This window comes from Brachyhypopomus gauderio, chromosome 5 (genome assembly GCF_052324685.1).
Source record: "Brachyhypopomus gauderio isolate BG-103 chromosome 5, BGAUD_0.2, whole genome shotgun sequence".
In the NCBI taxonomy this organism is placed as follows: Eukaryota; Metazoa; Chordata; class Actinopteri; order Gymnotiformes; family Hypopomidae; genus Brachyhypopomus; species Brachyhypopomus gauderio.
Genome location: NC_135215.1, coordinates 9,888,236 through 9,913,799, shown reverse-complemented (window position 1 = coordinate 9,913,799; position 25,564 = coordinate 9,888,236). Strand labels below are relative to the sequence as shown.

General features: G+C 44.4%; 2 protein-coding genes and 1 long non-coding RNA gene across 4 annotated transcripts in view; 2 read left to right on the top strand and 1 right to left on the bottom strand.

Annotated features, from left to right (window-relative positions):
- The first annotated feature begins 6,932 nt into the window (after positions 1-6,932).
- On the top strand, positions 6,933-9,806 carry tmem229a (transmembrane protein 229A). The gene has a single exon (XM_077005526.1). The coding sequence runs from the start codon at positions 7,481-7,483 to the stop codon at positions 8,531-8,533; it is 1,053 nt and encodes a 350-aa protein (XP_076861641.1). The 5' UTR covers positions 6,933-7,480; the 3' UTR covers positions 8,534-9,806.
- A 7,976-nt stretch (positions 9,807-17,782) lies between these two features.
- Positions 17,783-19,478, bottom strand: LOC143514403 (uncharacterized). The gene is made up of 3 exons (XR_013130862.1): positions 19,347-19,478; positions 18,352-18,509; positions 17,783-18,156 (listed from the first exon to the last, which is right to left on the bottom strand). It is a non-coding gene; the product is annotated as an uncharacterized LOC143514403 (long non-coding RNA).
- Positions 19,479-19,514: 36 nt separating this feature from the next.
- Positions 19,515-25,564, top strand: part of LOC143514400 (actin nucleation-promoting factor WASL-like) — a 14,112-nt gene continuing 8,062 nt past the window's right edge. The window contains exon 1 of one of the 2 annotated variants that reach the window (XM_077005519.1): positions 19,515-20,080. In XM_077005519.1, coding sequence (XP_076861634.1) covers positions 19,976-20,080 — 105 coding nt within the window. In that variant the 5' untranslated portion in view covers positions 19,515-19,975. The remainder of the gene's footprint in view (positions 20,081-25,564) is intronic. The other variant, XM_077005518.1, reaches the window with a different exon arrangement.

The following is a 25,564-nucleotide window of genomic DNA, read 5'->3' as shown; positions in this document are numbered from 1 at the left end:
TTGTGTGACTGTATGTTAGCAAAAAAAAGCATAAGAGCAATGCCCTTTTTTACCATTTCCCACGATCCATCTGTTATTCTGTTTGTGGGCATTGTTTACAGAAGAAAGTGTAGACACACACACCCAGCACAGAGAGTTGCAGGTAGATATACAGATACCCCTGAAGTTTGGAGGTGGGAGGACCCTAACCCAGCTTTGCCCACATCTAGATGAACCTCTGTTAACACACGGCACCGACGCGATGCCATGTTAGCCAAGATTAAGCCAGGTTATGGCAGGTTAGCTGGTTATGACAGGTTATGGCAGGTTATGTCTGGTTATCGCTGGTTATGACAGGTTATGGCAGGTTATGGTTGGTTATTGCAGGTTATGGCTGGTTGTGACAGGTTATGGCAAGTTATAGTTAGTTATTGTAGGTTATGGCTGGTTATGACAGGTTATGGTTGGTTATGACAGGTTATGACAGGTTATGGCAGGTTATGGCAGGTTAGCAGAGATGAAGCTGTACCAGAAAACATGGATCCAAAGCACAGGCCTAGTGCTGCTGCCACAGCCGTCTCCACGGTGATAACCTTGACCTAGTTCATTGGTCCTTGTAGTGCAACCCCAGAAATATGAATTACAGATGAGAGGAAGTGACAGGCTGGTCCACCCTCCCCTGTGACCTCCCTTGTGACCTCCCCTGTGTGAGCATGCTCAGTGCAATGCATCTGTTCAATTGCCAGTTATTTCTTCACTTGGGTCACCAAGGGGCAGGTTTAGTGTTTATTTACTGTTTTGTTTTCTTTATTGTGCTTTTCCCAAGGTTACATCAAACAGACAGAGAAGACAAACACCAAACATGGGACAAAGAAGAAGTAGCTAGACAGAGCAGTGAGGGTGAGAGAGTGAGAGGGTGAGAGGGTGAGGTAGTGAGAGTCTGAGAGGGTGAGAGAGTGAGAGGGTAAGATATTGAGAGAGAGAGTGGGAGAGTGAGAGGGTGAGGTAGTGAGAGAGAGAGTGGGAGAGTGAGAGGGTGAGGTAGTGAGAGTCTGAGAGAGTGAAAGGGTGAGAGAGTGAGGTAGTGAGAGGGTGAGAGAGAAATATGCTGTGTCATATTTTAACAGAAGTTAACAGAAGATGTGATGATGGACACGATGACAGCTGAAAAGAACAGAACTGATATTTGTGGACACAAAGGACATAAAGGACATGAAGGACATGAAGGCCCTGAATACACCTCATTGCAGTACTGGGTCATTTTTCCTTCTGTCTGCACGCCTGGCTCCGCCTCCCTACTGTCTGTCACGTCTTTGTTTTCCTATTCCATGTGCTTCTGTTTACTTCCTGGTCTTCCCTGCCTAGTCATCTGTAACCCCGCCACCTGTAATCTATCTCAGGTGTTCCTTGTCATGTCCTAGTTAGTGTCATGTATTTCACCCTGTGTTGTCTACGTTGGTTTACTGGTCTTTGTTCATGTATAGTTTCTAGTTCCTGTGATTTTGATTCCTGGTTTTTGTGAACCAGGAATCTAAAGTATGTGTTCAACATTGGTCTCTTCTCTATTTCAACACAAATAGAGCTTTTTGACCCTTGAATGTTTAGATGATGCTGACTCTGGATTTTAACTCATTAACTCTCATTCTTCTCAGATCTCACAAATCTCGCCTCACCCCCCCAGGATGTAATCTCACGCCCCTGGGTGTAATCTCAGCCCCCCGGGTGTAACCTCACCCTCCGGCTGCAGAAGGCTGGTGTTGGAGCGGTAGCTGCAGGAATGTCTGATGGAACAGGTTTTTCTAACCTGGCATGAAAGGCCTTTCATTTCTCTGGGCAGTTAGTGGGAGGTGAGTGTGACCGTGTGGAGGCCCATGTGAGCCATCATGTCCTGTTCCATACTGGTCTGGAGGTGCTGGAGGTGAACTGGTCTTCCACTTCTGTGGCCTAATTGCAGTACACAACTCTACAAATGTAGCTGCTCTGCTCCAACACGTCTCCTGCACCTGCAGATCTCATCCCTGCGTAGGAAGTGTAATTCTTTAGAGAATTATGCTTTTATTATCACTGTTTGGTGGAGATACAGATCTTGTCACAGGACTTAATGAGTGATGTCACTGTGTCAGGGAGCTGCAAGCTGCACTAAATATAATCCAATCAGTGGATTTCATGCTCACTCAATGCATTTTAGTGACATCAATGGACCAAGATCTAGCAGACTGTGATATGGACTTTTGGTATGATGAGTAACTAACACACACACACACACACACACACACACACACACACACACACACACACACACACACACACACACACACACACACACACACACACACACACACTTCCTGGGCTGCTGAAGCAGAGGGTTTGACAAAGCATTAAGTACAGCAAATAGAAGAAAATGGGCTATTAAATGCCATTTAATCACACTGTATTAAACCCTCCCTCACTGTACTAAACCCTCCCTCACTGTATGAAACACTCCCTCACTGTATTAAACCTCCTTAACTGTACTAAACCCTCCCTCACTGTATGAAACCCTCCCTCACTGTATTAAACCTCCCTCACTGTATTAACCCTCCTTCACAGTACTAAACTCTCCCTCACTATATTAAACCTCCTTCACTGTACTAAACCCTCCCTCACTGTACTAAACCCTCCCTCACTGTATTAAACCCTCCCTCACTGTATTAAACCTCCTTCACTGTACTAAATCCTCCCTCACTGTACTAAACCCTCCCTCGTTGTATGAAACCCTCCCTCACTGTATTAAACCTCCCTCACTGTATGAAACCCTCCCTCACTGTATTAAACCTCCCTCACTGTACTAAACCCTCCCTCACTGTACTAAACCCTCCCTCACTATATTAAACATCCCTCACTATATTAAACCTCCCTCACTGTACTAAACCATCCCTCACTGTATGAAACACTCCCTCACTGTATTAAACCTCCTTCACTGTACTAAACCCTCCCTCACTGTACTAAACCCTCCCTCACTGTATGAAACCCTCCCTCACTGTATTAAACCTCCCTCACTGTACTAAACCCTCCCTCACTGTATTAACCCTCCCTCACTATATTAAACCTCCTTCACTGTACTAAACCCTCCCTCGCTGTACTAAACCCTCCCTCACTGTATTAAACCTCCCTCACTGTACTAAACCCTCCCTCACTCTATTAAACCCTCCCTCACTGTACTAAACCCTCCCTCACTGTATGAAACCCTCCCTCACTGTATTAAACCTCCTTCACTGTACTAAACCCTCCCTCACTGTATTAAACCTCCCTCACTGTACTAAACCCTCCTTCACTCTATTAAACCTCCCTCACTGTACTAAACCCTCCCTCACTGTATTAAACCTCCCTCACTGTATGAAACCCTCCCTCACTGTATTAAACCTCCCTCACTGTACTAAACCTCCTTCACTGTACTAAACCCTCCCTCACTATATTAAACCTCCTTCACTGTACTAAACCCTCCCTCACTGTATGAAACCCTCCCTCACTGTATTGAACCTCCCTCACTGTACTAAACCTCCTTCACTGTACTAAACCCTCCCTCGCTATATTAAACCTCCTTCACTGTACTAAACCCTCCCTCAGTGTATTAAACCTCCCTCACTGTACTAAACCCTCCCTCACTGTATTAAATCCACACTCAGTGTATGAAACTTTCCCTCACTGTATTAAACCTCCTTCACTGTACTAAACCCTCCCTCACTGTATGAAACCCTTCCTCACTGTATTAAACCTCCCTCACTGTATGAAACCCTCCCTTACTGTATTAAACCTCCCTCACTGTACTAAACCTCCTTCACTGTACTAAACCCTCCCTCACTATATTAAACCTCCTTCACTGTACTAAACCCTCCCTCACTGTATTAAACCTCCCTCACTGTACTAAACCCTCCCTCACTGTATTAAACCCACACTCAGTGTATGAAACTTTGCCTCACTGTATTAAACCTCCTTCACTGTACTAAACCCTCCCTCACTGTACTAAACCCTCCCTCACTGTATGAAACCCTTCCTCACTGTATTAAACCTCCCTCACTGTATGAAACCCTCCCTCACTGTATTAATCCTCCCTCACTGTACTAAACCCTCCCTCACTATATTAAACCTCCTTCACTGTACTAAACCCTCCCTTACTCTATTAAACCTCCCTCACTGTACTAAACCCTCCCTCACTCTATTAAACCTCCCTCACTGTACTAAACCCTCCCTAACTCTATTAAACCCACACTCACTGTATTAAACCCTCCCTCACTGTATTAAACCTCCCTCACTGTACTAAACCCTCCCTCACTGTATTAAACCCACACTCAGTGTATGAAACTTTCCCTCACTGTATTAAACCTCCTTCACTGTACTAAACCCTCCCTCATTGTACTAAACCCTCCCTCACTGTATGAAACCCTTCCTCACTGTATTAAACCTCCCTCACTGTACTCCCTCACTGTCAACCATCACACAGTGTCATTTGGGCTCAACTGGTCAGTGTGTAGAGCTACCGAGGAATCCAATGAAGGGAACATTTGAATAGAAATCCTACACCCATTAGAAATCCTACATTAGTGTAAAAAATAAAAAAATAGCTTATTATTGGCTCAGCCCTTTTGATAGCTGATATCGTTAAATTAAAATTCCCTTAATACTTAGGTGAATGAAGCACATTACAGACATCTTCTATTCTGCAGCTTGGGATGCTGTTCTGAGTGGTGTGCTATTAAACCTGAAGATACTGTACCGCCATCTAGTGGTTAAAATTAACAATAGCACCAGTGTATTTAATAGCCATTAATTAAATGTGGTTATAACAATGGAGATCATTTATACCATTTGAATAGGATTCTCGTCAGCAGTAATACTGCCTCATATCCATTTGCCAATATTCTATCCATGACTAAAGCATGATGACTATTCAGGTAAGATGTTTTAGTACAAGCAGTAAGGCCCTAAAGGTGTGAAGTTAAAGTAACATTCTTGTCCAGAACAACTTACATTGTGCATTGTTGTCTCTGCATTGTGGTCATTGTTGTCCTGCAGGCAAGGACATTCAGCCAAACTCTGTGTATATCATTAGACTAGAAGACAGGAAGAGTGAACACACAGCAGGAAAATTCACACAAATAGATTTTGTGAAGTATGTAAATGAGTAGGCGTGGTAGTCAGGTTTACTGTGAGACAGGTAGCCTGACTGCCAGTTACATCACAGCACAACAGTGCACAGTACACACTCACCAGTGCACAGTACACACTCACCAGGCACTACTGCAGAAACACAAGTGTGGTGACATCTTGTGGCTGTGCTGTTTGAGTCTTATATAAGCCATGATTCCCTGTACAGTACTAAGATAAGATGAGATAAGATAAGACTTAGATATAATAGGATAGAAAACACTATAGGCTACACATTAAAAATATATATCAATACACATGTACCATATGTAAAGTACATTGTGCACATAAGTGATGGCAGTAAAATGTCGAAGTGACTCATGACATCATGGCAACAAGTGATTTAGAGTAACACTTGAAGATTTACCCCGGGTTGTAGGTTTAGAGTGACGCTTGAAGATGTATCTAGTTGTCTTGTCAACAGGCTGTTGCATTCAGCATGTACACTTTTATGTACATTTATGTACACTGAAACATCTGACCCCAAGGACACTCTCACAGACCCACCACTGAGAGCTTCATCTTTGTCTTTCAGATCTCATTGTTGGACAGGAATCAAAAGTTGTTTTGGGGCGACCCTGATGGTGGGGGAAGGGTCTTAGCTTTCCTTGCTGTGATGGGTTCTGCAGTGTTCTCTCTGTAGACATAACAATGTCTGGAGAATCTGCCTGCATGTGTTCGACCCTGGTACTGGTCTGTCTGTCTGTCTGTCTGCCACCCGTGCTGACAGCGTCTCTTTTCCCCTGCAACATACATGTTGGAGCAGCATGGATCACGGCGATAATGACATATCTGTGTCCTGCTGAGATCTGTGACCTTCAGCACTGCGAAGTGTGAGCATCCACCAGCATTCTGCACAGGCCTCTCAGAGGACATGTGTGCAACATGGTGGTAATGGAGAAGCAGACCTGCCCCGTGCAACATGGTGGTAATGGAGAAGCAGACCTGCCCCGTGCAACATGGTGATAAGGGAGAAGCAGACCTGCCCTGTGAAACATGGTGGTAATGGAGAAGCAGACCTGCCCTGTGAAACATGGTGGTAATGGAGAAGCAGACCTGCCCTGTGAAACATGGTGGTAATGGAGAAGCAGACCTGCCCCGTGCAACATGGTGATAATGGAGAAGCAGACCTGCCCTGTGAAACATGGTGGTAATGGAGAAGCAGACCTGCCCTGTGAAACATGGTGGTAATGGAGAAGCAGACCTGCCCTGTGAAACATGGTGGTAATGGAGAAGCAGACCTGCCCTGTGAAACATGGTGATAATGGAGAAGCAGACCTGCCCTGTGCAGACACCTGCCTGGTTTACTAAAGCAGGAAGCACGTTAGAAGTCTGACAGCAGTTCTTCACACATGGTTTGAAGATTTATGCTGTTCTTATTAATGATTGATTGATAATGGACTGTTTATGACTAAATGATGTAAACCAGTGTGATTTTTCTAAATGACCTGTAAGTTCGTTAATGACGTGGATAATGAAGAGTGACGGCACTGGCTTTGCAGAGAGCATTTAAGGAAATGCTTGAACATGGCCCATCTCCTGCCTGGACGTCTCCTGCCTGGATGTCTCCTGCCTGGACGTCTCCTGCCTGAATGTCTCTTGGGCTTGGTGAACGTTCAGGTTCTGTAATAGCTGCTCCCATGGACAGAAATAACTGCCCTTTATCCACTGGACCTGCACAGCAGTTACCATGGCAATATCAGTGCCTTGCTAATATGAATGTTAAGTTATTCTCACTGACGCGTACTATATGTATTTAGGAGGAAATGTGTTTGTTTAGACCAAAAGGTAGGGCAATTTTCAGAGCATTTTGTAATTTTCAAATTTCTTCACTGTATGTAATTTACTGGTGTTGGGAAAATACCGTACTAGTCTCTGGGTTGCTGTTCTTGCACGTCGAATTGAAGCCATTGCGGTTATGTGTTGAAGCAGCGCACCTAAGGAAGAGAGTAACAATGCCCGGGGGGCGGAAGCCTCCTGATACGACACGCTTTTCACATGAAATGCCACATCTTTGATCTCTGCATCCATTTCTCCTTCTTTGTACAGGAACGTTCGTGTTTTTTATGCATGTGTTGTTGTTGTTGTCGCATGCGCACAATTGTTGTGGATTTTTTAAACAAAAACAATTCTGCTTCCATTCACCGTATGCAGCTCGAGCAGGGCTGGCCGCACTGAGCGTTATCTGCCGGACGCTCATTTTTCTTTAGAAATCGTTACGCCACCTGCGTGTGAAGTGTCACTAACCCAGGAACGCTCATCAGAAAGCAGACGGACCAGAGAGACATCGACGTCTGAGGACAGTGTTATTTGGAAGATGGTCACAATGGACCGGAGGAGAGACATTCAGCGGATACGAGCCGAGGGGAGCCCGAACCCTCAGAATCCTCGGCTGCCGGCTTTGGTCAGCTCCACTGGACACGCGAGCGAATCGATGAGCGCCTTACCGGCGTGGATGCGCCTGTATTTCTACGGGATGCACGGAGTTACGCTGGACGTCCTCCTGTCGTCGGCACGCGGCTTTTTGGACGCCAATGACTTCAGATTTTTGGGATTTTCGTCCCCGTATCTCTGCCTCGTACATTCCATTACTCACTTTGTGTTGGAGAAAATATATTTGCAGAAGAGATCTTTTCAAGGACGGCCAATCGTTTTTCACTGCATTTTCTACCCGTCTTTATATATTGGCTTACAAATTTTGATTGGAAATGTTGTCACGCTGACAGATAACCTCAGAATTGTTTCAGTAAACCAGCTTGTGCTACACTACATCCTGGCGCTGTACTTCACAAACATATTTCACAAACGCTTCCAGCGCCTTCGCTATCTCTGCCCTGAAAAACAACACCGGCCTAATGCAGCTTCGGAGGAGAACCGCTGTGCCGGACTGCCGGGTATCCTGCGATTTGTGTTTTTTGGAATGCACGGCTTTTTGGACGAAGTCGTTTTCACGTCTGTGTTCAACCTGTTGGAGAAATGCGACGGCACGCTGAGCGGGCACACGTCCCTCTGGTCCTTCCTCATGTACGGGAGCTGCAGATACGTGGTTGAGAAGCTCTATCTTCATCTGCACCTCAGACGCGGATGGAGCGCGTGGCGAAGGATGCCGCTCTATATATGTCTCATCTACACCTGGGAGTTCTGCTGGGGGTTTGCGCTGCGGCAGTATGACGCATGTTCCTGGGACTACTCGCATTATCCTCTAAATGTTATGGGACTCGTGACTCTGCTGTATCTGCCCGGATGGCTTTGTCTAAGCCTTTATCAAGACGTACTGTCCGACGTTCTTTTACGTGTGGTTTATATTAAGGACGTCGATTTGTTTGACTTTGATGTGAATGGTCGATCGACGCCAAAGAAAAACTATTAAACAACATCGATACAAATACTACATGTATGGTGCTATAATAGGAGCTCGCCCCTCAGAAACGAGAACTTACTCGTTTCTTGTTTCAGGAACTATCATCAAAGCCACAAGGACGCCGCATATACAAACGCAAGCTTGTGGAAACCGGCGCGTGCGCGGTGGCTCTCCTGCACACATTGGACCTGAACAGGAAATCCACTGCATCTCAACGTTTGACTATGTGTGAAAAAATATCAATTTGCACTTGACCACAGGATGAAGATTTATAGTGAAACGGGAGACCAGTTGGCAGTTCGTTGTTTTCCATAAACCAGCTACATTGCATAGGCAGTGGTGTCCAACTTTTTAAAAATATGTGCATTCAGTCTGTTCACAGGTCTTTTCAGTAGTCTGTTTAGTAGTGTGTTCAGTAGTCTGTCTCTGGATCTTTCTCACTCAACCAGACAGAGCAACTCAGGAAGTTAAAGTTCTGATAATGATCACAAAACTTTTCAGCTGTTTCATTTGATCTATATTATATGTCTGAAAATAGTAACAGTACACACACACACACACACACACACACACACACACACACACACACACACACACACACACACAATATTAGCAATTTTTAACAATTTCCTTAGCAATATTAGTGCAGCTGCATGGGCAGCTTTTAAACTGTGGTTTTAGTATGCATGATAAGTTTTAGTATGCATGATAAGTAATGTAGTAAAGAGACCTCACATGACTGCAGTCTGTCAGCAGTACTTTGGATACAGTGAACAAACCCTAACATCACAGCTGATCAGTTACAAAATGTTTCTTGGTCATGTATACCTTTGCATGTTGCTTCAGACATTTTGTGTGTTCTGTATATTTCAAAATTACGTTTTACATGACAAAACAGTAGCAAAAACCTACTTAATAATTCAACACTGTACATTTGAGGCACAAATGACCAACTGATGGAGTGAACTGACCTTTTCGGCAAAGAAATCCTTTTAAAGCTTTTAACAGACATCAGCTGAGTGCCTTGTTTTAGTAATCTTGATTTAGTAATCTTGATGTAATCTTGGGTGGCTGGACTGTAGAAAGCCTGGTAATGTACATCAGTGATGAGGTTCTTCCTGTCTGTGGCATCAAGGCTGAAGCCTCCTGAGCTTCTGAAAGAGCAGCCACATTGGAGCTACACTGTGCAGAACATGCGGGGAGACTCAGCCGTCGGACCAGCTCGACACTGAGGAACATGCATCCTCTAAGCAAATACAGATGATTTCTACTATGAATTTAATAAAGAACTCTTAATTCAATTCAGACAGCTGGACGTGAATATACTTATTTACATATTTATGGTCTTCTGTCACCTTTCACTTCCAGCAGCTGTCTAATGCAGGAGACCGCAGGAGTGTGAAAGATCTGAGCATGCTGGGAAAGATCTGAGCATGCTGGGAAACAGGCAGTCTGGAATGACGCGCTCCACGTAGTGATGCAGCTGAAAACAGCAGGAGTTTAAAATCAATCAGTTAAACTTTAGAAAAGTTTAAATTCAAAGTCCTGTGATTGTATATACAGTTTAGAATAACCAGCCTATTCATGGGGTAGTTCATGGGGTCCCTGTTGGTTAAACCAGGGCCCCCAGGTCAGTTTGCTCCCCAGACCATGGCCCAGAAGACCTTGCAGCTACTCCATATCCTGTTCCTTTTTATTATTTCTTATGGCTTTACAAATTGGTTACAAATGACTTCGTAAAAGGGAAAGATCTTTAATGAAGATAGTCACTGTATTAGTGTTTGGTGATGAAGTTCAGATAGTTTCCCTTTATACAGGTTATTAAATACAACTACCCATCACTTTGTTCTGGTTATCACCATCATTACTAAACACAAACTGCTCCTCACTTGTCAGCGTGTCTCTGGTTTAAACAGTGTATGGAGGGTAGGGTTAAGGAGGTTAAGGAGGTTAAGGAGGTTAGGGTTAGGTTCAGGGAGGTTAGGGTTAGGGAGGTTAGGCTTAGGTTTAGGGAGGTTAGGGTTAGGGAGGTTATGGTTAGGTTTAGGGAGGTTAGGGTTAGGGAGATTATGGTTAGGGAGTTAGGGTTAGCGTTAGGGAGTGTAGGATTAGGGAGGATAGAGTTAGGGTTAGGGGGTGTCGGGGCAAACTTTATATGTGGTCTTTCTGTAATCATATTCATCAGTATTCATATATGTATTAACCACTATTAGTAATAAGTGGAAAGGAAATCACTTTATTAAGGTATATTAAGCATATGTTAGGCCTAGGACACGTTGATCAGTGTGTGCTCAGCAGGCCTGTAGTCTCTCTCTCTCTCTCTACTCTTTCTAGTAATACTCCTTGTGAGTTGATGGTAGAGAGTCCTGAAGTATATCTGGCACACCTGGCAAACCAGAGGAATAAGTAGGCCTTGAGCCGAGGACCCTCGCCGGGGAGGGGTGGTGGGGTGATACCTCACCCCATCACCTCACCTCATGTAAGCCATCACCTCGTGTAAACACATGTCACAGAAGTATGATGTAATCATGTAGCAGAATAGTATAAAACTGGTCTGTGAGAGGGGGGCAGCTCTCTCTTGCAGATGCTCTTGAGTGTGTGTAACAGAGATATCTGGATCGATCCATCTTTCTAACAGGGTTAGGGAGGTTAGGATTAGGGTTAGGGAGGTTAGGGATAGGGTTAGGGAGGTTAGGGTTACGGTTAGTGGGGGTAGGGTTAGGGAGGGAAGGGAGGTTAGGGTTAGGGGATTAGGGATGTTAGGATTAAGGAGGGTAGGGATAGGGTTAGGGAGGTTAGGGTTAGGGTTAGGGATGTTAGGGGTAGGATTAGGGATGTTAGGGTTAAGGAGGTGAGCCCTGGTGTACATTAGCGAAGTCTTTTGCAACAGTAATCGTTCAGGCAGAGGCCCTGAGGTGTTATTCACAGTGCGCTAAATTTAGGCTGGGAAAGATTGGTCCTATTTGTTGAATGTAGTCATGGAGACAGTGATGTTCTTGCCTTTGGCATGCGGACCATAAGAGCTTGCCCAGGTTCTGTATCAGATACCAGGAAGTCAAAGCCACTTCCCTGATTGGGATGTAGTGGTCACCCAGTGTCACGTCTGTCCAGGAAGTCAGTGCAGGCTCTGAAATGTGACTGCAACATGAGCTACTAGGTCTTTAACCTACGCTACGTGTGATCAGTATTAGAGTACGAGTTCTCTCAGCATCTGAAAGTGTTGCATGCAGAGTGTAAACCTTCTCCACCCAGCCTTCTCCGTTCAGTCATCTCCACCCAACCATCTCCACCCATCCTCTCATCTTCTTCACCCTTCAGCTCAGGCCACTCTTAAATACTTTGCATGCTGTCTCTAAATCATGAATGAGTTGAAGCTGTTACTGGAGAAATGCGCATCAGTTACACAGCAGACACATTTACCAGATCACATTCACAATGTCCAGTACACAGAGTTAGACAGCAACATAGTTTTATCACTCAGACTACATGCATGAAGAGCCAGATACTGCAGAGTTCAGGGTTCACTACAGCACTGTAGGGGTTAAGGGTTCATTGATTGATCTATAGTCTGATAGAAAGCTGTCTGGGGTGTGGAACCTGGGCGTTTTGTTAGCTGCTCAATGGATAGCAAAATAAAAGTCCCCTGGTTGGTATTTAATGCCAGTTTAGCACTGGTGAGTAAAGGTTAAGGTGAGTCTGAGTGTTAGTGAGTAAGCTGCAACTGTGCCACAGTGAAACCATGAAGCGTTCATGTGATGATACAGCACCCAATCATAGGGCTCCAACAGGCAACACCTCAGCACAGGTGTCTCTGCAAAGGGAGTCACTATAAAAGGAGTTTAATTAAAACGTGATTTGATGTCAAATTCATACTGAGCTCATCAGTGAGCTCAGCAGCAGGCGCTTCTGCAGAATGGGGCTAAGCACAGGGTGTCTCTATAAAGGGAGTCTAAGCACAGGGTGTCTCTATAAAGGGAGTCTAAGCACAGGGTGTCTCTGTAAAGGGGGTCTAAGCACAGGGTGTCTCTGTAAAGGGGGTCTAAGCACAGGGTGTCTCTGTAAAGGGGGTCTAAGCACAGGGTGTCTCTGTAAAGGGAGTCTAAGCACAGGGTGTCTCTATAAAGGGAGTCTAAGCACAGGGTGTCTCTATAAAGGGAGTCTAAGCACAGGGTGTCTCTATAAAGGGAGTCTAAGCACAGGGTGTCTCTGTAAAGGGGGTCTAAGCACAGGGTGTCTCTGTAAAGGGAGTCTAAGCACAGGGTGTCTCTATAAAGGGAGTCTAAGCACAGGGTGTCTCTATAAAGGGGGTCTAAGCACAGGGTGTCTCTGTAAAGGGAGTCTAGTGTTAGATAATCACAGTCAGAGATACAAATCAAGATGGTTGTTTTACTTATGGTAATTTTCAAGTTTTAAATTTAAATGTGATATGTGACGTAATGTATTTGCAAAAAACAATATGTTAACAATTCTGTCATCTTGTATGAATTTTACCCATCATGGATAATTAGGTTTAACAGGACAGACGCTGTGGAGGCTACAGGACCATCTACAATTGAAGCAGCGACCCGTGATGCAAAGAATTGGGCAGAAACCAACACGAAGGAAATACAGCAGTGAGGACCTTGTGAGGACCTACTAAGACCAAATGAGTACCTGAGGACCTACTGAGACCAAATGAGGACCTAGCAAAGACCTTGTGAGGACCTACTGAGACCAAATGAGGACCTAGCAAAGACCTTGTGAGGACTTACTGAGACCAAATGAGGACCTAGTGAGGACCTAGTGAGACCAAATGAGGACCTAGTGAGTACCTAGCGCTAGTATTTGTTTAGGTTTTAAATGGTCAATTTAATTTTCATGTGGGCCGAGGAGAAATGTGGTGGCAGGGTGGAGCTAAGAGTGAGAACTCCAAAAAGGGACAATGTGACACCGGAGGCGTCGTAACAGAGGCAGCCGGAGACGCAGGTGGAATGAACGGAGGTTTATTCTCCATAATAGAATAACCAAAAGAAAGCCAGGCAAACGAAAAGACTCAGAATGAGCAAACAGGCAGGAAGACTCTTTAGGCAGCGCTTGACGGTCCAGTAAGGCTCGTAGCGGGAATGTGCAGCACCGGACTGGACGACCTGCGGGCTTAAAAAGAGTAACGTAATTGTGAACAGGTGTTAGTACTCGGGAGAATGCGATGGTAGGAGTGGTTGGGTGCTCAGGGGTGTGTGCTGGGATCGGCTGCTGACCGGGATGCACGCCCTCTGGTGGCGACCCGGCCCCCTCACCGTGACAGACAAGGAAAGACCAGAGTGTACAAACCCAGCATACGTTTACCTATCAGAACATAGATGCCTATTCTTTAACCTGTGAGAAGATTAAAAAAATTGGTAATTGTCAGTTATCACAATAACCTGTTCAAATTAAATTGTTATACATTTTTATGCAGTATATATAAATCTTAATAACTAATGAGATAAATAATATGAGTAATATGATTAATTAATTTACAGATCTGAATACAAATTAATCAGAACATTTATTGATTTATTAGTAACAATATAGGCCTTTAGAATTTCTGTGGTGCTTGGATTAGGTGTACGGTTCACGACTTTATTAAGGATTTTTTTTTCATATTCATTGGGATTTCAGTATTCATTAAAGTGCAATAAAAAATATATGAATTTATTGAAAGTGTGACGTTCGGGCGCAGCCAAGGACAAGACATGGAATCCTCGGGTTTAGAGCACACGTCACTTTTTATTTGGCACAGATATTGCACAATAGCGCACAAGAAACACACAGACGATTAACACAACGTGCAGACTTAGACAACGACGAGCACAGGACACTGCGTGAGCACACATTAAATAGACAAACCACATTAGCCCCACGTGATTACGAGACGAGCCACAGGTGAGACAGATTATCACAAGATACAACCACCACCACACAGATCCACAGACGCAGATGAGTACACGTGGACAACGTAAACACACGCCCAAAAGGGAGGGGGCGGGGTCCTCAACGTGACAGACGCCCCCTCCAAGGGCACTACCCGTCCCGGGGTGCCAACAGGGCAGAGTGCCCCAAACCCACGTCGATGGGCGGATCCGACGCGCTCAGTCCTGCGTTTGGGAGGTGGTCGCCCTCGGCGAAGTGTCCGCCACGAACCGCCAAGAACACATGTCAAAGTCAAGGCCCGCGGGCCAGATCCGGCCCGCGAATTGATTATCTATGGCCCCCTGGATGATATTTAATTACTATTAGAACCGGCCCGCAGGCCGCTGGTGTTTTGTACGCTCAAACACTACATTACCCACAATGCAACGGTAGCCCGCGAAGTCACTGCAGTGCGCACAAGCGGCGAGGGTCAGCACGGCGAAAATGATGTAATCGCAGTGGCTCCGCCCGTGCGCAAGAGCCTCGTGCGCTGTCGATTCGCGAGGTCGTGCACCTCTCGAAATTTGTAACTTTGCGCGCGCCGCGTCTCAGCGCAATGAACAAAGTCATATTTGCAGGGTTCATACACCTTTATAAGGTGGAATTAAAGCACTTGTACGTCACTTTCAAGGTCCATTTCAATATTTCTCAGCACGTTAAACTTAATTAAGTTAAATAATTATACATATATTCGAAATGATTCGAAATAATTCGCTTTTTATTCATATTATTTAATGGTTGTTTATTTTCAAAACGCCCAATCTTAATGTCTTCACGTTCTCTCGTGTTTCGTCCTGGAATTACAAGAGACTCGTATTTGTTAACGTAATACAAGTGAACTGTTCAGTCAGATAGCTATTTGTTGTGAAACTAAGTAGTTACAATTTCAAGCATTTTCATGTACTTTAGCCTAAATTCCAGCACTTTTCAAACCTTTATTACTTTATTCATTTAATGTACAGGACATGTTTTCTTTGAAGGAAATTAGTTTTTATCTGTTTGCTTGTTGAAAAATGTTTTCACTTGAAATTACTGACAGATCCATAAGAAAGTATTGCTTTATTCATTTAAGCATTAAATAATAAACACTGTGTTAGGTCTTGGTTCAATAGGCTATGTGCAATCATTTCAATATGTTTTAATAAACATTGAACCAGTCTGGCCCTCGGCTTGTAGCAAATTTGGTTTTTTGGCCCTTGGTGTATTTGACTTTGACATCCCTGGCCTAGAACACCCTCCCTGGGAAGACCGGGGAAATGACATTAGACACATTCAACGGGACTTTCACAAACACACAGACTGCCGGGTTCATGGCCTACACCTTTACAAGGTGGAATTTAAGCACTTGTACGTCACTTTCAAGGTCCATTTCAATATTTCCCAGCACGTTAAACTTAATTAAGTTAAATATTTATACATATACTCGAAATAATTCGCCTTATGATCACATAATTTAATGGTTGTTTATTTTCAAAACGCCCAATCTTAACGTCCTCACGTTCTCTCATGTTTCGCCCTGAAAATACAAGAGGCTAGTATTTGTTAACGTAATACAAGAGCACTGTTCAGTCAGACAGCTCTTTGTTGTGAAACGAAGTTGTTACAATTTCTAGCATTTTAGTACTTTAGCTTAAATTCCAGCACATTTCAACCTGAAACTCAAAGCAACATTAAAATGCGTCAGATAAATGTTCCTTCCAGTTTTTGAGGGGTGTTTTTTATACTACCACATATCATTTCAGACGTATGAATGCTTCTGCCATTCGCAGAGGTTCGGTGTGCGGAGTCGCGCTACGGTCACTTGCGAAAGTATAAACCTATTTTTTATAAACATTTATATAAAAATATATAAATTAAAATACATACAGAACCAAGGGGACTCGTTTCTTAACAACCTAAAATATCTACCATTAAGAAATACAAATACTTCCCACGTGTGTTTACCCACTGACGACCTGACAAATTTACTATTCATTCCTCAAAGTGCTTCAAAGCTCATTTTTTTAAAGGAGACATTTTGTATACAATAGTTCCAGGTTTCTACAATAAATAGTACACTGAACAAAAAAAACTTTTGTTGTAATTTCTTTAAGGGTCAGTGTATCTTTTAATAATATATGTAACAAACTGTGATTCCGTGATAACCGTGATACCGCTATATTTTCTGAGACTATCATACCGTGAAAATCTCATACCAACCCTACACATCAGACAAGTGGCGGTCGCGTTGAACTCCACAAATAATCGATCGTCCACCTCTCTTGAAACTCTCTGTGCTTCAAGTCAACCTTTCTTTCATTTTTGAGAGTTTCGAAAGACATTTTGGCTAACATGTTTTTGCCGGGAATGGTGAGCACATGCGTAGAGACGTAACCTACGTCTGGACTGGGTTTTTTTTACTTGCACCACGCAACGCTGCGTAAGCCAATAAAACCCTCAAAGACAAGTTAAAACAAAATATAAAAATTAAGCATAAACCTTTAATTGAATAGCTGGCCAGATTTAAGCTTATTTTGTTTGAGGGGTCGTATGAAACTGCCCGCGGGCCGGCACTTTGAGACTCCTGTAAACGATATTCACTAAACGTGTTGACGTAGCTTTATGTATCATGTCAGTGTATTTAAACAAAATGTTTGCTGTTCTACTTTGCTGGTCATTGTGCCTCAGTCTCCGTTGTTGTGTAAGCTTCGTATATATTCTAAACCTTGTTTCGTTGTACATTTTTTGTCCTCCATACTCCGGACTATCGAAGTCGTAGGGAAAGTACTTCTGCGTACCACTTGACGCCACGAGAGGGCGCCATTGTCTTTTGAATATTTGGCCAAATGGAAAGGTTTCATGGAAAACGCCTTTTTGTCATTGTTAGTGTTCACAGACCTCTTACAGCTTGAAGCATGTGTCACGTCCTCGTGTAAATGTATTATGTACATTAAGATGTATACTATGAGTGACTATGTATATTTCTTTTCAAACACAAACAGTCTTTTACGTTACAGACACTTCGAGGTTGTGTACCGGTACCATGCTGACAAATATCACCTCGTATGGGAGATGCAGAGACTCAGCAGGACTTTGCAAGTACGGGTTTGTTACAGGACGAGTTTCCAGTGTGTGCAGCAGAGGTGTCAATTCCAGGTTCAGAAAGTAAAAGTCCTCACCAGAATTTTGCTCAGGTTTCCTGGATTGTGTTGATTCCACTAATTTTACCTGGATTGCACTAATTAGAAAATCTAGCAGTTTTGAACAAAATCCTGATGAGGACTTTTACTTTCTTAACCTGGAATTGACACCTCTGAGTGTGCAGTCCTGACCTCAGTATTGCACGTGCAAGCCATCTCTGGGTCAGTAACGCTGACATCGCTGTGGTAAGGAGAAAATAGCAGGACAGGCAGTTTGGATCTTTCTGCTTCTGACAGTGAGGGTGTGGGACTGATTTCTCAGTGTATTTGAGGAATTTGCTGCTTGCTTTCAGCTAGAGAACTGTGTTTTCATGCTGAGATTGTGTTCTGTACCACAAGGCAAAGTGAATATTTGTAGAGGTTTTACATCCTACCTCACGATCAGCAGTTTAAGTAGAGTAGCAGCTTTTAGTGGAAGTGGCCACTTCCCCTCGGTGTGCTTGAACCCCCAGTTCAGAGGTATCATCATTCCAGGAGAGGCCATGTGACCTGGTGTCTCCCAGAACAGAGAGCTGAGTCGAGCTGGAGATAAATATAGAGCTCAGGTTCCAGCTAGACATCATCTCCACACACCAGCTACAGACTTTCTTAACACTCAGGATAGGGAGGAATGCCTGCAGGTGTGTGGCTCTAGTCACAGAGAACAAGAATGTGTTTATGACTCTGATTTATCAGCAAGGCTGATCTGATCTGGTAGGGGGGACATTACCAACATACCTGGAGCACTGAGCAGAGAGCAGCACCGATTGGACAGAAAGCAGTCGCGGAGGTGGAGCTAGTTCACCAGGTGCTTCCTGCAGGAATGAGAGGTCTTGAGCACCTCCCACCTGAACATGTTCACTCTCTCATCCACCGTTCACTCTCTCACCCAGCAGCTGTACATATACACATTTCCACTTAGCATGTCAAGCAGTTCTGTCAGATTTTTTATGGGAATATTACATGTGTTTAAATTACATGTCTTTTCATGTAATGATTTATATCTTTATGACACAAGGTACCAGAATCAAAAAGACTATGGCTTCATTTGAGTATTGATCTAATTAATTTGATCTAATATTGATTTAATTATTTTGACCTAATATTGATCTAAGTCATTTGTTTTTATGTCATAAAATTCCAGACTATTTTGTCATGCGCGTCTCACACTAATTAAAGAAAATATTTCAATGACTACTGGGGTCACTACTACTGGGATTACAGTGCAAGAACTGAAAGGTGAACAGTTATTCACATCTGTTATTCAGAGTTTAAAAGTCTCTTTCTTGGAGCCTTCTTGTCTTGACATGTTTTGCTGTTTCTTAATCACACATTCTCTCTCACACACGCGCTCTCTCGCTCTCTCTCTCATCTGGCTGGTTCTTCAGGTTCGTTCATGGTTCTTGTTGCATATGGGCGTGGTCTATGCCAGTTCAGTCCTGTGTAGGCGTGGCCTATAGCAGTTCAAACTGTTAACCTGGGATGTACTTGTTTTTCAAGTGTCCGTGACACTCCGTCATAGCGCACACCTGGCTTACATTTTTTACATTTTTCTGTTTATCTTAGAAGCATTCATTTGTACACGATGACATCATGATTAATCCAGTCGTATTTATATACATTATATATACGGTGGCATAAACTGCTGTGGACTGTAATATTCTCTGGGTTACGATATAAAACACACCATGCAGACCGAATGCTTTGTTTTGGTTTGTTGATTACAAACGTACGTTCTTATCTGTATCTGAAACTCTGACACGTCACGCATTGGGTCCATCGTGTCCTCGCTAGGCGCGTCTGTGTCCCCGTCCGCCGCCTCCTCCGTCCCCCCCCGCTTTGATTAACATCAGCTCGTCATCCCGTGTTGACTTCACCGACTCCTCCCTCACGCTGACTGCGTTCACCAACATTCCTCTAACAAAACCCAGCAGCGGACGGAACTATGTCGGAACAACCGTAATCGCGTGTGTACCAGCGCCAATCTGTCTCTCCGACCTCGCAGCACAAGGTTTAAACAGGTCGAAACCCCGCGAAGGTAATTACGAACAGAAATACGGAGTCTGTCCCTGTCATGCGCATTTTTTTGCGCTTTGCTTCTGCCATGTTGGATCGGGACGTCGGTGGAGTGGAGTTTCGATGAGTTTGGAGTCCTGAGAGCGTCGTGGGCCCGTCGCAGCAGCCCGCGTTTGAATTAACAACGCCTGGAACACCAGCGGACCTTTACCTGTCCTGGCACTAAATTATTCTCAAAATGATCTCTGACTTCAGGCTACGATGATCAGAAATCAGTGATCACACGTTTGACGATTCATTTTCCCTGTGGTGATTTCGGACTGTCCTGTCCCTGTATTGTCCCAAAATGAGTAGCCAGGCGCCACAAAGGAGGGTCGCGGGCGGCGCCTCCGCACTCCTCACGCAGCAAGAGAACGACGCGCTCAACACGCACCTGGGCAGAAAGTGCAGCGTAAGTGAATCACCTTCATCGGTCACCTCCATGCCAACCGCTTCCTATGGCGTCATATTATGGGATACTGTTGCATGCCCGTTTATGCGTCTGCTTTTGGAAAATGAGTTACTTTTCATTTTATTGCTTCGCGAATTGGGATTTAGAAGTAACGTCTGGTGTGTAGTTCTACCGCGCAACAAAGTCTGATTCTCTAGCTGCACCAGTAGCCTATGAATCTGAGCTGTGATCAGATAAGTTAGAACTGTGTCGAGCAGTCTGAAAGTTCCAAGCTGGCCTGAAGGCCTAGGCAAATAAGTTTCCTTGATTGATTTACCAGATTAAGATTTAAAGGTAGATAGCTTGTTAGTATTTGCGTTCTCTTTATTTTGACTCATTTCTTATGCCTTGTTCACAATTCCTATGTGCCAGACCTCAGGAAAGGGAGTGTGTGGGTCCACGTTTGCGTTCCTCTGCTTCGCCTCGTAATGCATGCACAGTAACACACCTAACTGGCACCTAAGATGACTAGTTGTAGTTAACAAGTCCATGAACAACGACAACGCCTCTGCTGATGTAATACTGAGTGCATGGTACGTTATACTTTAGCTAACGCCGCCTAGGTTAACCCTATTCTAACCTATTAAGCGCATGTGTGTTGACTTCGGAGCCAGAAGCGCTTCCTGTTAGAAGCTGGTCGTTATTATTCACCCAAGCCAGAGATTGACTTTACAATAAAATTGCCTCTCTCGCCATAAACATAATAAAACCAGGTGGAAGTCGTGGAGTACTTGTGCATTAGGCCAAATTTATTCGCTGCACTTAGACGGTTATACAAAAACGTTGCCAAGATGTCAACGTGGATTTTCCGCGTAGTTATCCAGGTAAACGGATCACCTGAGCTTGCGTTACAAAACACTTCCGCCACTCTCTCAATGGCGTGCTCGTGAGGATGCGAGCGCTCAGGTGCGTGGCTGATGTAAGGGGCAAAGTCACGCGGGGTGCAAGGTGTCGAGTGTCACGTGCCTTGTGTCAAGAGCCACGATGAAGGTTGCACGGTTTAAGGTGTCTTGATTAAGATCGACAGGTTCATTCCAGATTGCAAAATGAAGCACTTTGAGGAATGAATAGTAAAATTGTCAGGTCGTCAGTCGGTAGACACACGTGGGAAGTATTTGTATTTCTTAATGGTAGATATTTTAGGTTGTGAAGAAACGAGTCCCGTTGGTTCTGTATGTATTCAGTGCTGTGTTTCAAATACAGTGAGCTGAATGAGGTTTGTTTCAGAGTTTTTTTATTTATTTTTATTTTAGCTGAGTGAGGTTGAGTCTGGCCTCCGGGGTGGGGGGTGTGATTGAGGCTCACAAAGGTGTTGCTTACACACAGCCACAGTGGGTCCAGGCCTGGCTGTACTTCCTCATACCTGCATTTGTTTCTGTAAAATCAGTCAGCGTTTTGAACACAGAAACACTTGATACCTTCCTCCTTGTTCGAGGACACAACTAACAGAGGATTTGGTGGTCTTTTCTGAGCACTTACTCAAACCTGGCTACCTCTGTGGTGCTCTCATGAAGCATGCGGTATATATGCCATGTTATATTGTCAATAAATGAGTGATGACTTGTTCAAATACCTTGATTGTGGAGGAAGATAAGCAGAGAGAAACCAGCTCTGGTTCCCATCAGTACATCTCGACTGACGTGTCCCAGCTAAGGATGTACTGATTGGTCAGTACATCTCGACTGACGTGTCCCAGCTAAGGATGTACTGATTGGTCAGTACATCTCCACTGACGTGTCCCAGCTAAGGATGTACTGATTGGTCAGTACATCTCCGCTGACGTGTCCCAGCTAAGGATGTACTGATTGGTCAGTACATCTCCACTGACGTGTCCCAGCTAAGGATGTACTGATTGGTCAGTACATCTCCACTGACGTGTCCCAGCTAAGGATGTACTGATTGGTCAGTACATCTCCACTGACGTGTCCCAGCTAAGGATGTACTGATTGGTCAGTACATCTCCACTGACGTGTCCCAGCTAAGGATGTACTGATTGGTCAGTACATCTCCACTGACGTATCCCAGCTAAGAATGTACTGATTGGTCAGTACATCTCCACTGACGTATCCCAGCTAAGGATGTACTAATTGGTCAGTACATCTCCACTGTTTGCCATGACTGCCACAAATGACCATAAATCCACCAAGTCTTTCAGTGACTAACAGATGCATATCTTCCTAATCAAAAACGTTATTGGTTGTTGCTACATAATCCAAATGTCCATGTTGAGCACGGCAGGCTCGTTTGGGTGGGTCCATCCAGGCCGTTGCAGCAGGACCAGCTGATCTGCAACATAAGTGGTTTCTCTTTCCACACGAGGAGAGAATAAGAATGAGTCCTCCCTGCAGAGGAGGCGTGTGGCGAAGGACTCGTGCTGGGCTCAGCTCCCACACTTCAGCCCGGGCCAGCTCGCATGCACCCCTGCTAGCCACACCCACCAGCGCACACTGGGCACGCTCATAGTGACGGATGCTGAAACGTCCTGCCCTGCACCCACAAATGTCCACAGATATGTGAATATATGAACTGACACTTCATAAAACTTTTTAATCCCCATGTGTAATGTTGGTATAAAATTAGGTATCTGGGCAGATATAAAATTTTAACTAGAGATGATGTATCGGTCTGGAGCCTTAGGACTTTTGCTAGAGTGTAGCAGCGATGACATTATTATTATTTTATATGGCTGTCGTTTATTTATAAGACTAAGCTACAGGTTTTTTTTGCTAGTTCCTTTGTAGACTGCTAGCTGGTCGAGCCAGGACCTCCTCCCCCCTCTCAGCTGGCCATCTCACTGACTTTGCTTGCAGTTCCACAGCTGTGAGGATGGTGCCTGTCGTCTGTAGCAGGCCATTAATCCGCCCGCTGTGTCCTGACTGCCTACCTTCACTGTGTTTACCTCAGGCAAGCTGCTGGACCATCTCAGATACACTGATACAAATTTCCTAATGTTTTTATTCAGTTTTAGGTGTAAGATAATATGAAGTAATCATATCTGTTAATTCACACCTTTGCTTTACTCATCACTATCGTTGCAAGTTTGGAAGAGAATGGTCATGCACACGTTAGGGAATTTCTGATCCCAGTTCAGTGGGAGAGGACCATGTCCTGCTGTCCTGGGTGGAAGGTGCTGAGCAGGAGGCAGCTCTGAGGTCTCTTAGATGAGCTGTTAGGCTGCTGGTGCCCTGGTCTGGGAGGAGGTCTGGGAGGAGGTCTGGGAGGACGTCCCTCTGTGCTTCCCCAAACAGGTCTGTGAGCCTCTCGCCTCTAGTTGGACTTTGTCAGTGCATCTGCTGTGGGGTTCCTTCCCTCACCAGGCTCTCGGTAGAACAGCCTGGCCTGTGGACTCTGCTCTTCTGAGATCTCTGGCTATTTGGACAGTCCAGACTTTGTGTATCATTCCTGATGTTCTGGATCAAGGTGTGTTTATGCTAACAAGCTCAGTTGCCAAGATGCTTGACAAAGTACACCACCCTGTCTGACCCGCCTTCTCACCTCCTCTTCCTGTGATTGGTCAGAGACTGTCCACTGGCTCTGTGGACAGGTGGGTTGCTTGTCAACTCTAATGTCAGCTCACGCAAACAGCAGCTCTTCAACGTGACTTACAACAGTGCTTTCATCTACTCTTGGAGTGTGTTGTGTCCAGAATAGTAGGTTCGAGTTCAAGACACAGTTGAACTAGAATATTGCTGAAATACAGGAGTCAGTGCTGGTGCCAAGAAGAGGAAATCATGCAAATTTTTCCACTGTATCCATGAACAATGCGTACAGCAAACAATACCCAAGATGTGCTAGGTACTCAAGTGTAGCATGAAATTTCATTAGTGCACTTCAGAGAACGCGCCTTCACTGCTCTAGAGTCCAGTGGCAGCATGTTTTACACCACTGCATCCGACACTTTGCATTGGTGATGTATGGCTTGGTTGCAGCTGCTCAACCATGGAAACCCATTCCATGAAGCTCTCTGCACGCTGTTCTTGAGCTAATCTGAAGGCCACATGAAGTTTGAATGTCTGTTGTGACCAGGGTACCCGCGGGTCCTTAAAAAGTCTTAAAATGTCTTAAATTTAGTTTTCCATATTCAAGGCCTAAAAATGTCTTAAAATGTCTGGAATTTTATGAGGGGAGGCATTAAATTATTATAAGTGTGTGTTGTTCAGTTGTTCTGGCGCGATGTGAACTTTGCCGAATCTAGCGCTAATGCAGAAAAAAAACGCTCCAGGGTCCTAGTGCTAGATTCCTAGCGTTGGAGTATACGGCCTCAACAACGTCAACAATTTTCGTTCGCCAACCCCCCGTCAACAATTCTCGTTGCCCCCCCCGTCAACGATGTGGAACACACCTGCATCCCCAGTAATAGTATTATTTTTTCTTGTGAGAGGTATTAAAAAGGTCTTAAAAGTCATTGAATTTGAGATTTAAAAATGTGCAGATACCCTGGTTGTGACTGACTGTGCAGAAATTTTGTGACCTCTTCGCACTATGCGCTTCAGCATCCACTGACCCTGCTCCATCAGTTTTTCGTGGTCTACCATTTCGTGGCTGAGTTACTGTCGTTCCCAAACACTTTCATTTTCTTATAATACAGCTGACAGTTGACTGGAATATTTAGGAGTGAGGAGATTTCATGACTGGATTTGTTGCACAGGTGGCATCCTATCAAAGTCCCACAATGGAATTCACTGAGCTTCTGAGAGCGAACCATTCTTTCACAAATGTTTGTAAAAACAGTCTGCATGCCTAGGTGCTTAAGTTTATACACCTGTGGCCATGGAAATGATTGGAACACCATATTCTGATCATTTGGATGGGTGAGCAAATACTTTTGGCAATATAGTGAGTATGTGTATGTATATGTGTATATGTGAAAGTGAGAGTCTTCAGTCTGTTGTGAAGGTTCGTTCCACCCTCTGGCAGCCAGGACTGAGATGGTCTTGATGTTTGTCATGCCTCAGGTTTAAAATACTGAAAATAGGCTTTTATTAATAATAATGTGTGGACTGGCTGTTCCATTTTTGGCTTTATGGGCAAGTATCAGGGTTTTAAATCTGATGCAGGATGCTACTGGGAGCCAGTGAAGGGGACACAGTAGTGGAGGGACGTGCGGACTCTGGAGGATTGAAGACCAGTTGTGCTGCTGTGTTTGGTTGTAGAAGTCTGACGGCCTGCATGTAGGGTGCTGCAGTAGTCGAGCTTTGTATGACGGAGCCATATCCTTCCTGCATTATAAAGGGAAAATCTGCAAAATGGGTCAGGTTTGAAACATGAGTTGAGTGATAACTTGGAATCTGAAGTTATGCCCAGGCTTTGAGCAGCTACAAGCATGCTGAGACATGCCTGAAAACCAGAGTGCCAACATTAAAATAAAAAAAATTTGTTTGGTTTTGTCAGTATATCAGTGGTAGAAGCAATGAGAAGATATCACCAAGAGAGTATACATGGAGA

Coding starts and splice junctions, on each gene's coding strand:
- tmem229a (XM_077005526.1), top strand. CDS start 7,481: ATGGTCACAATGGACCGGAGGAGAGACATTCAGCGGATACGAGCCGAG.